Source organism: Hippocampus bargibanti, linkage group LG06 (assembly GCF_051943395.1).
Source record: "Hippocampus bargibanti isolate YZ-2025 linkage group LG06, ASM5194339v1, whole genome shotgun sequence".
NCBI lineage: Eukaryota > Metazoa > Chordata > Actinopteri > Syngnathiformes > Syngnathidae > Hippocampus > Hippocampus bargibanti.
In genome coordinates, this window is record NC_142739.1 from 13,783,697 (window position 1) to 13,798,510 (window position 14,814).

General features: G+C 40.0%; 1 protein-coding gene across 8 annotated transcripts in view; it reads right to left on the reverse strand.

The window, feature by feature from the left end:
• Nucleotides 1-14,814, reverse strand: part of LOC148896567 (focal adhesion kinase 1-like) — a 62,717-nt gene that overhangs the window by 20,928 nt on the left and 26,975 nt on the right. For 5 of the 8 annotated variants that reach the window (XR_016115293.1, XM_088998720.1, XM_088998719.1 and 2 more), the window contains 15 exons: nucleotides 14,604-14,711; nucleotides 14,293-14,410; nucleotides 13,516-13,549; nucleotides 13,023-13,093; nucleotides 12,584-12,601; nucleotides 12,101-12,157; nucleotides 10,895-10,915; nucleotides 10,022-10,119; nucleotides 8,178-8,262; nucleotides 7,991-8,091; nucleotides 7,784-7,899; nucleotides 7,293-7,393; nucleotides 7,113-7,202; nucleotides 6,781-6,985; nucleotides 1,609-1,720 (listed from right to left, as the gene is read on the reverse strand). Coding sequence is in view for 7 of the 8 variants with exons in the window: in XM_088998720.1 (XP_088854846.1) it covers nucleotides 1,609-1,720; nucleotides 6,781-6,985; nucleotides 7,113-7,202; nucleotides 7,293-7,393; nucleotides 7,784-7,899; nucleotides 7,991-8,091; nucleotides 8,178-8,262; nucleotides 10,022-10,119; nucleotides 10,895-10,915; nucleotides 12,101-12,157; nucleotides 12,584-12,601; nucleotides 13,023-13,093; nucleotides 13,516-13,549; nucleotides 14,293-14,410; nucleotides 14,604-14,711 (1,335 nt within the window). In the remaining variant the exon portion in view is untranslated. The remainder of the gene's footprint in view (nucleotides 1-1,608; nucleotides 1,721-6,780; nucleotides 6,986-7,112; nucleotides 7,203-7,292; nucleotides 7,394-7,783; nucleotides 7,900-7,990; nucleotides 8,092-8,177; nucleotides 8,263-10,021; nucleotides 10,120-10,894; nucleotides 10,916-12,100; nucleotides 12,158-12,583; nucleotides 12,602-13,022; nucleotides 13,094-13,515; nucleotides 13,550-14,292; nucleotides 14,411-14,603; nucleotides 14,712-14,814) is intronic. The other 3 variants (XM_088998715.1, XM_088998716.1, XM_088998718.1) reach the window with 3 other exon arrangements.

Consider the following 14,814-nt stretch of genomic DNA (forward strand, 5'->3'; position numbering starts at 1 on the left):
GTGTGTGATTTAAAAGGAATGTTGCAACATTATAGAATGAATTTCTATTATATTATATTTTGATGTAAATATCTCCACTGCAAGACTAATAATGACTAATCCAATCCAATCTATTGCAAGTAAGTCGTAGTTTTTGAATGCACGTTATTGCCGAACTGCATAACCTGCCTTGAATGGTCTGTGAGCAGGTAGCGTGCAGGAGGTGAGACAAGACGTGTGGGCAAGGCAACGAGGACCTGGCCTTTGTTCATGAGGATGAGGAGCATTGGTGTACGGAGTACAAACAGACAGCATTGAGATTGGTTTGTCAGGGTGTGGAAGAGTAATGTAGGGTTGCAGGGGCTAGCTAGGCAACAGAACACTTACATTTGGAATTAGTCTTGGGAGTGGTGTTCTGGAGGTTGAAGGACAAAGCATTCGACAAGATAAAATTTTGAGAATTGCAAGTAGGAAGGGAAGGGAGTTGTGTGAAGTGTCCTACAGGGGAAGGGGAGCTGTTTGCTTTTGAGTGGGATGAACAAGGCGGGTGGTCTTCAGAAGGGGGATTTGTTTTGTATGTGCAGCTGCCTTTAGTCAGGCTCTCTGAATTTTTAGGTCTAGGACAGAAATCAGCATTAGACTGCAGGTGGACAATGGACCCTGGGTTTTTGTGGCGCTGGGAGAAAGGGCAGCTGTGATTCAAAGATCCCATGACGGTTTTATTGTGAAAAAGATGCGACTCGTAAGGAAAGGTATCACAATGATGGGTAAATATAAGGGATGAAATGGGAGGAGGTGTCGGAGAGGAGTAGCAGGTCGCTGAATGAGGAGGATTTCTGAGGCAGGGGGAAAGCTGTGAGGCAAAGTGTTGGTTTTGATGGCAATGGTGAAGCGGGGAAGCGGACAGACAATCCAAACTGAAGGTGGGCTGAAGGGAATAACGACAACTGGGCTGAAAACACAATAGAAAAAAAAGAAAGAGGAGGCACAAACGCATAGAATATATCAAAGGTGTTTGGGAGGAATGCACAAATGGGGAAGAAGCAAAATAAATGATTGTTAACATCTTTAAATTCATCTATCCACTATTTCTCCACTGTGAGACTAATAAAGGCATATCCAATCCAATCCAATCCAATCAAAGGTTAATTAAAAAGACACTCGTCAGGGTAGCATTTGCATATGCATTAATGAAGCCTTACAACTATGAAGACATTGATAACATACTCTATGACCTTGTATTTGAAACTATAAGGGGGAGTTAACAGATGTTAACAGCAGGGGAATGATGGCTGTAAGCAGGGATAAAGTAGCAGTAGCTGGGGAAACAAGCTGGGAGGGTTTTCGTGGAAGGCGGGCTGAGGCTTTCTGACTCATGAAGTGCAAGTAGTAATGTCACATTTTCCAGTTATAGTACTGAAGGAAACGGTGGTGTAAAGAAATCTGCTTGATCGGAATTTTAATCACTGCGATTTGAGTAGTGAATTGGGTGAAGGAGCACCAAAACTGCAGGCATACAATTGTGAATCAATTGTTATTCATACAATAGGATCCCTGTTCTGCTCGACATGTCCACACTCAGTCACGTGAAAAGAATCTGAAGCAATGGGAAGCGAGTGGTTGACTTACTTTTGGGGGTGCTTCATCAGACCCTCCCGAGTCCCAAGATACAGTGACCTGTCTCCTCATCTCCATCCTGTTCCTCTCCTTCTGCTGAGCCCTTTCCTCTTCTAGAATGGTACTGTCAAAAGGAATGTAGACAAGGTTTTTATTTTGTTGCGTGGTAACTGCTGAACTCCGGCAGTAGGAGTATCCAGTACAATCCTGGATTTCATTTGAAAGGAAACCTGTACTTTTGAGTTTTGGTCCAATATATCAGGCAGTCCCTCACAAGTGTCTTTTCACCGTCAAACATTTCAAGTTTAAGGAAAAACAATACCACCTGAATCAATCGACAATAATCAGGTTTTTATCTCATCCACTGCCAGACGATGTGCAAAAATGTGTCCACTCCACTGCCAGGGTTTTTGTCATTTTCACTCAAATTGCAGGACCCACAAATTTTAGGACTACATAAACATTCAATACAGTGTTAGAAACCTTAGACTAGAACACAAGAGTTGATCCCTAAGTTATATGGGTCTGGAGGTGTCTGTACAAAATACAATACAATACAATACATATATAGTGATTTATATCAGTCTTTAACAACAGCTGAAGCTGTAACAAAGCGCTAACATGGGCAAAAGGCAAATGCTGCCCCTTCGTAAAAGGGAAAAAACATTGTCAGAGGTCTGGACCAGTGCTGTATCGGCACACCACGCAAGAAAAAAACAAAACCAGAACAAATTCGGGAATAACGCTCCACACCACACTTTTCAATTCCCGAATAAATTTGGGAATGGCAGCGAATGAGTTAAGAATGGACGGCCATAGAAACATTAACGATAAATGATGTACCTTTACCGTCAAGCAAATCGAGCGCACCTCTTAATGAAATAGAATATTGATACCACAAAAGAGAGCAACCAAAACATTTGCCACCGCATCTCAACCTAATGCTAAACCAACTTCAGATATGTTCGTATTTTCATATCTTACCGTATAAGTGTATGCAAAAATAGAATGAAATAAAAACTGCTAAGTAAATGAAATGAGAAAGATTCCCAGATGAGCAGAAGAGGTGATGTTCCGGCCTGTTGGAGGTTTGTGCGCATGTTCTACCCTCGTACCCTCAACAAGATGAAATGCTATTTTGAGAAACATCATCACCCTGCCCCCTTACCACATTTTCTGTTGTCTCAGGCCACGTGTGTTTGCACGTGTGTCTACACCTGTCTAAGTTAATCTGATGGCAGGCCTCGTTCTTTATTCCTATTAGAATGCACATCTATACAAGTTTCAATGGGGACAATCCCAGTCAGGTTTACTGATAAAAACATTGTAAAAACAAATACATTACAGATAAGGTACTAAATTCTGATTATTTCGGTCGCCATCACGGTTGAGCTTCAATTTTAGGTATTGTCTGTGTTTTGTCATGAGCAATTGTTCACACTAATTCTTTACATTAACTATATCAATGCATCACATAAACCTGCCTCACTCCAGCAAATCAAATCATTGAGGAGGCCCAACAATGATCACTTCACCTCCTAGTAACATGAACACTTGTTCCCAACTACATTAAACCACAATCTGAAACAGCAAGGTCTATTTATTTACACAGGCCAAGAAAGCTGAGTCTTCAATTTTGTGAGAATTTTATGCTGTTCTCACCTGAAAGCTGTCCAATGTAAACTATAGTGGCAACCAACGGACAGCATAAATTAAAAATGCTGTACCTATATACCCCTGCTATTCGAATAGAGTGTATTAACCTTAAAATCTATCACTGTGTGTAATGCAAAATACATTAGAAATACCATATTTGCAGTCCTTCTCATAACCAAGGACAATTTGGTTTCTTTTGCTTTTGTTTTAACTTTAAAGGACAACCGACGTCACTTTTTTGTTTCTTAACTGACATCAGAAAAACGTTTTATAGCATCTAAAATACCCAAAACACGCGGTATGATATTTTTAGTCAAATGCAAAACACCAATAAAAATGACTTAAAGTGTCCAAAATCTGCAAAAAATTGAGCTGCGAATTGGGCATTTTCAGAAAGTCCCGCCCCCAGTTCGTGACGTCACGCATTGCTGCAGAATCAAAACAATGGCTTCAGATTCGGAGAATATGCTTTCTCGTTACTCATCAAGTTATGAATATGATTCTAATAGTTCTGAAGAGGAAAGCATACATGTTTGCAATTGATTAAAGAATTTATTCCATGCCATTTTGCGGAAACATTGGGGAGAAACGATCACCAGAAAAGAGCCACAGAATGGCCACCTACTGTGGCCACCTCCGTTTCCACAGGCTGATAAATTCCTTATATGGAGCTTGGACACCCTCTTCTGGCGGCTTTTGGGTGCAACACCAGGTTTTCAGACCAAACAATACAGCAAAATACATTTACGTGATGGAAGGACTGCTACAATGTCTTTTTTTCAGTCAGGAGGCGTTCCTTTAGTGACGTCACATACGGACTCGTCAAAAACAATACTTCCTGAATATTCAATGCGAGTCTTAAAACGTAAAATATAGCTATATGCAGTGGAATCTTTTTAAAATACCCTTAGTAGAAGTCATTTGAAGCCATTTTACAAATTATGGACACAACTTGTCCGGAGACGTCGGTTGTCCTTTAAATGACTTCAGTAAAAGTCCACATGTTGACAAAAGACAAACCCAAAACACCTTAAATTAAAAATTGTATCTTCGGTCCTGCATATGTGTACTCAATTTCACTTTTACAAACTCTTTAAATAACATGAAAAACCCCAAAACATGTTCAGAATGCAAATCTTCTGAATGTTGAATCACGGTTTAGTTTGAATGCCTTCTCTTCATATGTACAATAAAAGGATGCCAAAGAGTAGGACCAATGCATTACCCCTCAGCACTTGGGACATGTTGCCATTTTATAAAAACAAATAGGTTTTTAAGATAAAGAAATGTTAAAACCACCATTTTTCCTCACTGCTGAGAAAAGGGCCACACAACTCTGAAATTCAACAGTATAGGAAGTAACCATCTTTTTTTAATACAGTACATGCAGCATAATTCAGACACTAGATACACAGTACTTCAGTTGGAGGAAATAAACAAACTTGTTACATTTGTCATTGAAAAGAAAAATGGAGAAGGCAAGACTTTACCTCAACAGCGGGACAATATAACTGCAGCAGTGCATCCACTCAACATTTACAACCTATAAAATCCACTAATGAGGTGCACTGAGGGGACCAAGCTGAACAACCGCAACAATTTCTCCATCACTAACAAGACAAAACAAGATTCTTCTTTCATGTTAACAGTAATATGCTATAAAGCAGCAGAAAAAAAGAGATCACGTCTCACAATGGAAGAAAAAGAAGTCTGACTACTGGAGAAGAGCGCGACTAAAGACCAGAGACCCTTTCTTGCACTCATCTCACTCACTATTCTGTCTTTCGCTGTTTTCGTTGGCAAGTTGCAGCCCCTGGCAGCTGCCCACTGGGTCTCTGCACACACTGACACGCGCGCACACGCACGCACACACACACACGCGCGCGCACACATGCAGACACACACACGCAGACACACACAAACACATCGGTCCTCTGTCGAGTAAAACGGTTAGGGAAGCCGAGAGCTGCATATTTGGCAGTCAAGACCTATAATTGATAATATGATATACAGTAAAGTCTCGTTATATCGATATCGGATATATTGATAGTCCCGGTTATATCGATACTATTTCTATGCACGCACGGAGAAAATTACATGCAAACAGGGTCGGATATATAGATAGTCCCGGTTATATCGATATTTTTTCGGACTCCCTTGAATATCGATATAACGAGACTTTACTGTAAATGTTTTCCAGACCAACAGAGAACCAAACCCGCTTAGACCCTTAAAAGCATTACTTTTTCCAGCCAATGACTTTCATGAGAATTAATGACCCCCCTCAACAACTCCTTTAAAATACAATTTAAAAAAAAAAAAAAAAACATTTTGTCGGTTTTGCATCACTCTAAATTCAGAGCCATCATGAATATGCCATCAAAATCATGGCATGTTCGTACAAGGTGACTGAAAGTTCTATAAAGATGGATTAAAATAAAGCTATTAATGCAATGATGACAACGAGATTACAAAGACATAGGGTTCAGCCACAATGCGAAGAAATTGGGTTTAGTGGAGTCAGAAAAAGTGACCAAAAAAAACAGGTGTCACACTGGAATTCAAGTCGTGTCATGCTGGCGAAATGTTATAAAACCCACAGCACTTAAAAAATGTGCGCTCATTTCCTTTTTTCTTTGGTGCTTGGAAATGAAAATACATGTGTGCATCAAGGAAACTTTGTGATGCAGTCTTCCTCTTTTTTCCTTTCGGCTTTTCCCTTCATGGGTCGCACATGTGTAGAACCAAATAGGAAGCTTGACCAACACAGACGTATTTTGATCTATCTCATGGTAGCATCTGTCATCATGAGCATCATATACGAATCTGTGATTTCATATTGAAGAGAGCCACTATTTAATGTGATTATAAATATTAAACATTCAGTTAAGTCCTGTGGAATTAATTACTTGACTGTACAGTACCACAGTGACACCTGCTGTCTAAAATATGAAAGAAAACTTCACTGTCATATTGGTAAAACTGTTTAAAATCCAATGGAAGTACACAAAGTCATTTTTAAAATACTTTGGTTTCCCACACACACCATCAGTGATTGGCACGAGTCACTGCATGAGTTTGTTGGAATGGCTTCTATGCCAGATTTTTACATGTTTGTTTGTTTGTTAATTTTTTGTTCATTTGTTTTATCCAGTTTGGGACCGGCAACGCATTGGTATTGTTGCAGTGACCAGGAGTCGACAGGTACATCACTCGTGAATCCAAAGAAAACATTTGTCTCTTCTCAAAATCAAAAAAAAATACTATACTAAGTAAGGCAACAGACAGCTTGGAACAGGGGAGGTTAGGATTAAATTTACAGAAGCAATATGGCCATAAATTACATTGTCAGAGATTTATATCGTGAATATGAATCAACAAATGAATTCGCTTAGATTGGAAATTGAACAGAGAAATAGCAGACAGCCTTATAGTTAGTTGAGAACGGTGATGCATATCCCAGAGCGGGCAAGACAAATTCAAACATATATATTTTTTATACACACTCAAACCATACCAACGAAATACCTGAGCTGGGTTTTCAATTCATTGAAGCGTGGCCTCTTGCTTGGATCATACGACCAACACTTTGTCATCAAGCTGTATAGGGTAGGAGGGCACTGAGGGGGCATGGCTAGTCGTTCACCATTCTCTATTCTCCCAATGACGTCGTTGTTTTTCACACCTTGGAAAGGCTTAATTCCATACATCAGAATTTCCCACATGCAGACACCTAGACAAAAACCCCACAAGAGCAACGATGAAGCAAATATTAGCGCATGTAAATGTAAACAATCAGCTATCATTCAGAATCAGAATCACTTTTCAGGGACACAATAGTTGGATAATGCAAAGCTTACCAAACATCCAGACATCACTGGCCGTGGTAAATCGTCTAAAATTGATGGACTCAGGAGCCATCCATTTAATGGGCAGTTTACCCTTGGATGCTGAAGATAAAAATGGGAGCTACTGTTTAGCCAAAGCGACTATCCAGATAGCTTTATCTGATGAAAAAGACAGAGAGTTGACACTCTTACCTTTGTAATAAGAACTGTCCTCCATGTACCTTGACAGACCAAAATCACCCAGCTTCACACAATCAACCATTGATACCAGGACGTTCCGTGCTGCTATATCCCTGCAGAGGAAAACATGAAACAATTCTGAAGTCTTCAGTGGTTGGTGATAATCATGAATGTCACCGGCCTACAGTATTTTGTATCAGGGAAGTTACTAATAGTTCCACTGATAGACAACAGACAAAGACAGGTTATTTGTGCAACACTACGCACAATCGTAGACAGAGTAATTGAAAATGTTTCTTGGGCATCTGCAGTATCAAAACATCCCATTGGATGAGCAGTGAAATTGAATAGTTCAGTAATGGTAGGTGTACCTATATGTGCTTTTCTGATGGATATTTGAGACATTGCTATTTCTATTTGAGACATTAAGACATGAATGGACACACCCCCCCCCCCAAAGAAAAATAAAATAAAATAAAAAGCCTGCAAGTAAGGCAGCACACCTGTGCACAAAGCGTTTGCTCTCAAGGTAGGCCAAAGCCATGCTGAGCTGGTGGGAGTACAAGATGAGAGTGGCCAGGTCTAGACTGTATTTCCTTACTTGTAGGAAAGAACGCAGCTACGGAAGGCACATAAAAGAAGAAAAAAAACACACATTAGAGTATTATCTACCATCACAAGTAATATTGTGCGTACTGTCGTTATTTTACCTCTCCGAGTGTGCAAAGCTCCATAATAATCCAGACTGGATTTTCTGTGATGACACCCATCAGCTTCACAATGTGAGGATGGTCAAACTGACGCATGGTGACTAAATGAGGTGACAAGGTGGCTTCTTGACAATATGCTCCAAACACCCAGATGTTGCTCTTCAACAAACACACATGAAAGGCTTACGTGCTTCTTGGAGAAATTTCTCCCTGACACTGTCTGATGTAGAATTCTTACACGTCTTTACGGCCACAGATAATGCTGGATTCTCCTGCGAAATACACCAAAACATGAACAACTGCACTAAATAGTATTGTAGGCAACAACACCCAAGTGTTAAGCCATTTAGTATCCTTTACTGCTACTAATAAAAATATGTATTATTCAAAAACAGGCTTGATACATTTTTGTCAAATAATTTTCATTAAACTATGTTGTGTTTGGAAAGCACACTCCTTAATATGTTCCATTTACAAACATACTCGATTAACTGTCTGACACATGCCTGTCAAAATATACTATATTATTGTATGAACATAATAATATTGTATTTTTTGTGACCTGTCAGTCAGACTGCACTTCATCCATGTGAGTTCACAACCTCTTGTTAGGTCAGATTAAAAATGTCTGGTTTAAATGTCTTTTCAAGTATATTTTCAGATGACTGTTAGTCATGGTTAGATGTGTCACATTATCTTGCCCTTCTCTTGGTTTTGTCTTGTCCGGTTGTCACACAATGACATCCATTTCCATCAAAATCCATATTCCACATCCACGTATAGAATGCTAGCTGCCATCATGTATTCCCTCATTACACCCATCAAACTTCTTAATTTGTAATTACTGGTGATTGTATTCAATCCCAAGAATTGTCTTAACTAAAGGGGAGAGGATCCAGGATTACAGATTGTAATGTTAATTATACTACTGAAGGGATTTGGATTACATGGTAAAATTAAACCCTTTATCTGTAGCCACGGGACCACTCACAGAGGAGGATATTTCCATACCCACTCTCGAGGACTTGCACACTGCAAGAATCCGAACAAGGGCGCGGAAAATCCTACTGGACCCTCCGCACCCTGCCCACCACCTTTTCCAGCTACTCCCCTCAGGCAGGCGCTACCGATCCATGCGCACCAAATCCAGCAGACATTTAAACAGCTTCTTCCCCCAAGCCATTAACTCTTTGAACTCTTCAACAGTAGCCAAAATGGAACTGTATAGTGCCACTTAGCAGTTTTTTTGACGACGATACTAGTGCAGTGTGTTCTACCGGAAACAAATTCCTTGTGTGTTCTACATACTTGGCAATAAAGATGATTCTGATTCTGATACATTTAAACAAGTTAAATTCGTAAAGTCACAAAGTGATGAACGTGGTCTCACACAAAAATAATGATGTCCTTTTGTCTCTTGTTTTGGATGTCTGCAAGGGTCCCAAGGGCAGAGATGACTATTTTTATTAGAAAAATGGCAGGATGGCAAGTAATTTCAAGATAGCCCTTGAGTGATCTGCTTTTATGATTTCCACTATCTTTTTCATTGACAAAACCCATCGCGTAAATTGGCATACACAGGGAATAAATAGTATCAGAATCAGAATCATCTTTATTGGCAAGTATGTAGAACACACAAGGAATTTGTTTCCGGTAGAACACGCTGCACTAGTATCGTCGTCAAAAAAACTGCTAAGTGGCACTATACAGTTCCATTTTGGCTACTGTTGAAGAGTTCAAAGAGTTAATGGCTTGGGGGAAGAAGCTGTTTAAATGTCTGCTGGATTTGGTGCAGATGGGTCGGTAGCGCCTGCCTGAGGGGAGTAGCTGGAAAAGGTGGTGGGCAGGGTGCGGAGGGTCCAGTAGGATTTTCCGCGCCCTTGTTCGGATTCTTGCAGTGTGCAAGTCCTCGAGAGTGGGTAGGGCGGTGCCAATGATTTTTTCCGCTGTCCTAATAGTATACGATTCATCATAAAACTTTACAACAGAAACAAAATATTTTGCGATGTGTTTCTCTGTGTGTATACCTACCGGGCTGATGTAGACTCCTTGGTGGACGTCCCCAAACTGACCCTCACCGATGCAGCGGCCCAGTTCAATATGATCGCGTTGAATTTCATAATCCTGTGCTGAATATACAATATACACATGAACACAAGCACACACAGACACAAGATGAAGACAATTAGAACCAAACAAACATTCCAATACTCACAATCTTACTAAGCTTGTCAGAGCACCACGCATAGGCCTATCATTTTAATGCGATTAAGTGCGCACTATCTGAGTTCACTTGAACTATTGTGTGCAGGGTGTGTAGCGTTTTCTCCTGCAGCATGTCTTTTGTCTGCTAGTAAATTTGACACTGAATTACTTTTCAACAAATAAATTAATCAAACTACTCTGGCAAGCTTGGTAGCAGTCTGCATGCAACAACAGCATCAGCAATTCAAGCCGAACATGCCGGGAAACAAAGTTTGCATTTGTGTTCCAGGGCATGATGTCATACACAAATTTGAACTTCATGTTTTACTCAGGGCATAAAGTCAAAATGTATGTATGTGAGAGTCGGTAATATATGCTTGACCAATAGTGATTTCATTTTTCTCTGCTTGTTCAAGTACATTGAAATCTTGATATTACAAAGACACCATATAAATGTTGATTCCTCTTTTTTATTTCCTTTTTTCATTGAAATTCATGTCGGACAACCCAGGCCAATTTGCCCCATAAGTGGCAATACAAATGTGAACACAAAGGAGGAGGGTTAGGGTTGCACAATAAAACAGTACTTTAAGATGTTCATTTACTGTTGCAGGCAGACATAAAACGAGAATCACAACCACCACCAAATCAAAGTACAACCACAAGATAACTATTCATATAGTATGTTCAAATCATTACCTTGATCTAGTCCATAGTATTCTGAGGAAATTGGTTATTGATAGGAGACAAAATAACTAGCTGTGAGTACAAAGACCACCAACCTTCGAATATTTCAGTGATTGTTGATTTGAAAAGGTGCAAGTTCAGAAAGATACTGCAGGTATTAGCATAGAAATATCTTGAGCAAAAGTGTTACTAAATCTTGAGACACACGGATAATACAAAAATATCATGTGTGTCTATAAAGATACAGGTTATGTATGCTTTAAGTGTTCCCCTTTCTAGGCAAGATTACTCAATCTGACAACAGCACCTGTTTTTCCAACTTTTTTTAGTATTCAGTTAGAAGACTGCACCGGCCTCAGAACCTTTTTTTCCACCTCTAATTCATTTGAAGAAAAATACAAGGCATTTTGCATGGAAAGTAACTAAAAAGCACAAGTACAGTAAAGTCTCGTTATATCGATATCGGATATATCGATAGTCTCGGTTATATCGATACTATTTCTATGCACGCACGGAGAAAATTACATGCAAACAGGGTCGGATATATCGATAGTCCCGGTTATCTCGATATTTTTTCGGACTCCCTTGAATATCGATATAACGAGACTTTACTGTATCTAAAAGCCAAAGGAAATCATAGAAATGCTCCAATACTGTACCTTTCCATACCTCAATGTAATCAATTTAATAGTAATAACAAACAAAAAAAATCGGACATAGTTACATACAAATGCGCGCACACACACAAATACACACATGCAAACACACACACACACACACACACACACACACACACACACACACACACACACACACACACATAAACGCACAATGATCACAATGATGTCGAGTTACTTTCTCTACCACAATATCATATGGTGGATTCTGTGACGTCTCCAGGTATGCGATTATGAGCATAATAAAACAATGCACAGAAACAGACATCTTATCTGAGTAATTGAAGACAAGAATGAGAACAATGTGATGGAAGCGAAATATTTTTAAACCCAAATTGAGAGATTTCCATGGTGGAAATAAATCTGTTTTAGATGAGCAAAGGACACGCTAAATATGAGACGAGAACCACACACGCACGCTTATACATATACACGCATACAACCCTTTGGGACACTGCATTTTCTTCACCACACTGTCATTGGATTTTCACAATGGTCACATGATATCCACAAAGCAAAATGTATATATTGGTCTACTTACTTGAAGGCATTGTGTAGGTGTCCTCCTCATCTATGATCTCAGCATAGTCATCCGTTTCTGTTGACAAAAAGGAAAAACCTAAGCCTCAAATGATTACCCATAAATGTATAAAATACAACATCATGTATAAAGTATCATACACGTACTAAACTAAATCATTTTAAATGAAATTAAAAAAGGATTTGACACAAGTTACCTGTCCAAAAGAATGCCACCATATCCAACTCCGAGCACATGCAAAATAATTACGGTCAAACTAATACACTTGCGAATGACGGGGACAGAAAAGAGTGATGTGCAGTGGTGAGAAGCAGACACAAAGAGGAAGAGGGAGGGATGGAAACTGCTGTTCTTTCCAGAATGTGTCACAAAAACAGATTGAGTCATGGAGAAAGCGGCATCAGTTACAGACACACAGATTCTTTCTCAGCTTGCAGTAAAATCCAGTTAAGCGGGAATGTAAAAGAAAAAAATGTTGTTTACCATCGCCACTATTGTGCCCTGTTGAAGCCACATGCGGCAAAAGATGAATACAAAGAAGGGAGGAGAGAATTTGAAAGATTAGTATGCACGGACTGTTAGGATTTAGACTACTATCTTGTGTTGCATTGCATTACATTGATTCAGTCATTTTAAAAATGTTGCGTAACTGGGAGCTATTCAGACGTTAAGAAACCTGGCAAAGTTTGAGGGAGTCAAAGACAAGTGGCAGTGAAAGCTCACCATGCAAACATATGGTGTGAAAAAGGCACTTCACTGCAAACAAAGAAGGGGTTTCAGAGGGGAAAGAGGGGACACACACAAACACACACACACGCACAGAGACATCTACAAAGCCTTCACTCACTCAGCAGTCATTCAGATCATAAACTTAGCAGACGATGACAGAGACTGAGGGAGAAGGCCACAATGAGTGTTCTACCTGACACACAAAACGCTCTGGTTCGTACTCCATCCATCCGTTTTTCCATCCGCCTCTCGTGATTTGACACTCTGCATTGGAATACTAAAGTTAGCACCCAGCCATGTTAGCAAACATTCATGTTGATTATGAAACGAAAAATCTGAAAATAGTATGTGTATTTCCGAGATGGGAATGAGTATATTCTCCATATGACAGTGATTTTTGTTTTTTGTTTCAAGCTCAGATAACACCAGACCCATATACGTTGGGAACTGACTCTTTTTTTCTACTGAAAGAGGAGTCCAAGGTTTCTGATTCTAATTACGCTGCTTTGAATGTTCATGTAGTCCTACATCTCAATATTCTGTGGGTCCTGCAATTTGAGTGAAAACCCTGGCACTGGAGTGGACACATTTTTGTAGATCATCTGGCAGTGAATGAGTTAAGAGGCAGCTTATTCTACATCACACCTATACTTTGCACAGACTTTATCAAACATTCTCATACTTACTTTGGGATAGATGGTAACGCTCTGGTATCCCCATCTGCAAGACAAAATAAAGCTATCTTATTGAGGGCAGGCAAATGCAAGACAGTTATTCAAAGTGACAAGCATCTTCAGTCAAAAGCAGTATTAATTATCTAGTTGGATGACTGTAATATCGTACAATATTAATGAGAAGGTTTCTTCAGCCGTCATCTGTACAAAAGTGAAGGTTTCGGACGTTTCGCCTCCTATCCAAGAGGCTTCGTCAGCGAACTAAAGTCTGACTGGTCGTATCGGCCCTATTTATATATCCCTAATGTCCAGACATGGTGGCGCCGGACACAGCTATGATAGGTCCCTACTCTCAGGTTGGGGGGGGGCGCGGGACCCCCCCCCTGTGGCCCCACTGATTGTTCCTACATTCCGGACTAACGACTGGCCTATTACTCCCACTCCCACCGGTATCACCTCATCAGCATAACGACCCTCATCAGCATTACGAAAGTTGCCTAACCTGTTTTGCCTAAGCAGGCTATTGTATGAACGATCCAAATTGAACCTCACCCCACCCGACCGGTTTAATGAAGGATTTTGTTGTTTTATAAGAATCGCTTCTTTTACCCCCCTTTCAAACCATCTATGTTCTTTCGCTAAGATTTACGACTGAGAGCTTACACAGACGTATCGTACAATATTAACAATATTCAAACACACTCGACACATTCACATTTTAGGTGATCTCCATAAATTGCAACCGTTGGCAATAAGCCTGATATACATGCAAGTGGAAGTGTGTCCTACCCTTATGGACTCTGACAATGAAGGAGTGGCTCGTTGAGGAGAAGAGTCGACAGTACCCATCAATCAAATCAGCCATGTTTTCTGCTGTAGTCAAAGATGCTGTGGTGACTGTGAGAGGCTGTGCATGCACACAAAACATGTAGACATTAGTCTGATAAGCAGCACCATTTTATTTTAAGGAACATCTGTGTGTGTGTATATATGTGCGTGTGCGTGTGTGTGTGTGTGTGTGTGTGTGTGTGTGTGTGTGTGTGTGTGTGTGTGTGTGTGTGTGTGTGTGTGTGCGTGTGTGTGTGGGTGCGCATTTTCACCTCTGGAGCTCCAGCAACGTTGAGCTGCAGCATGCCTTTCCTGTCCTTTTCTTCTAAAGGTGAATACTGGATGGATTGAACCTGGTTGAAGTTAGCTAAATGGGTAGGCTGGAGAAATAAAAAAAAATGATAATAAGTTTTGATTTATGTATACATTTTAAAGCATCAAAATACACATAGAAAAATGAATGCCAACTGTACATGCAAGCCA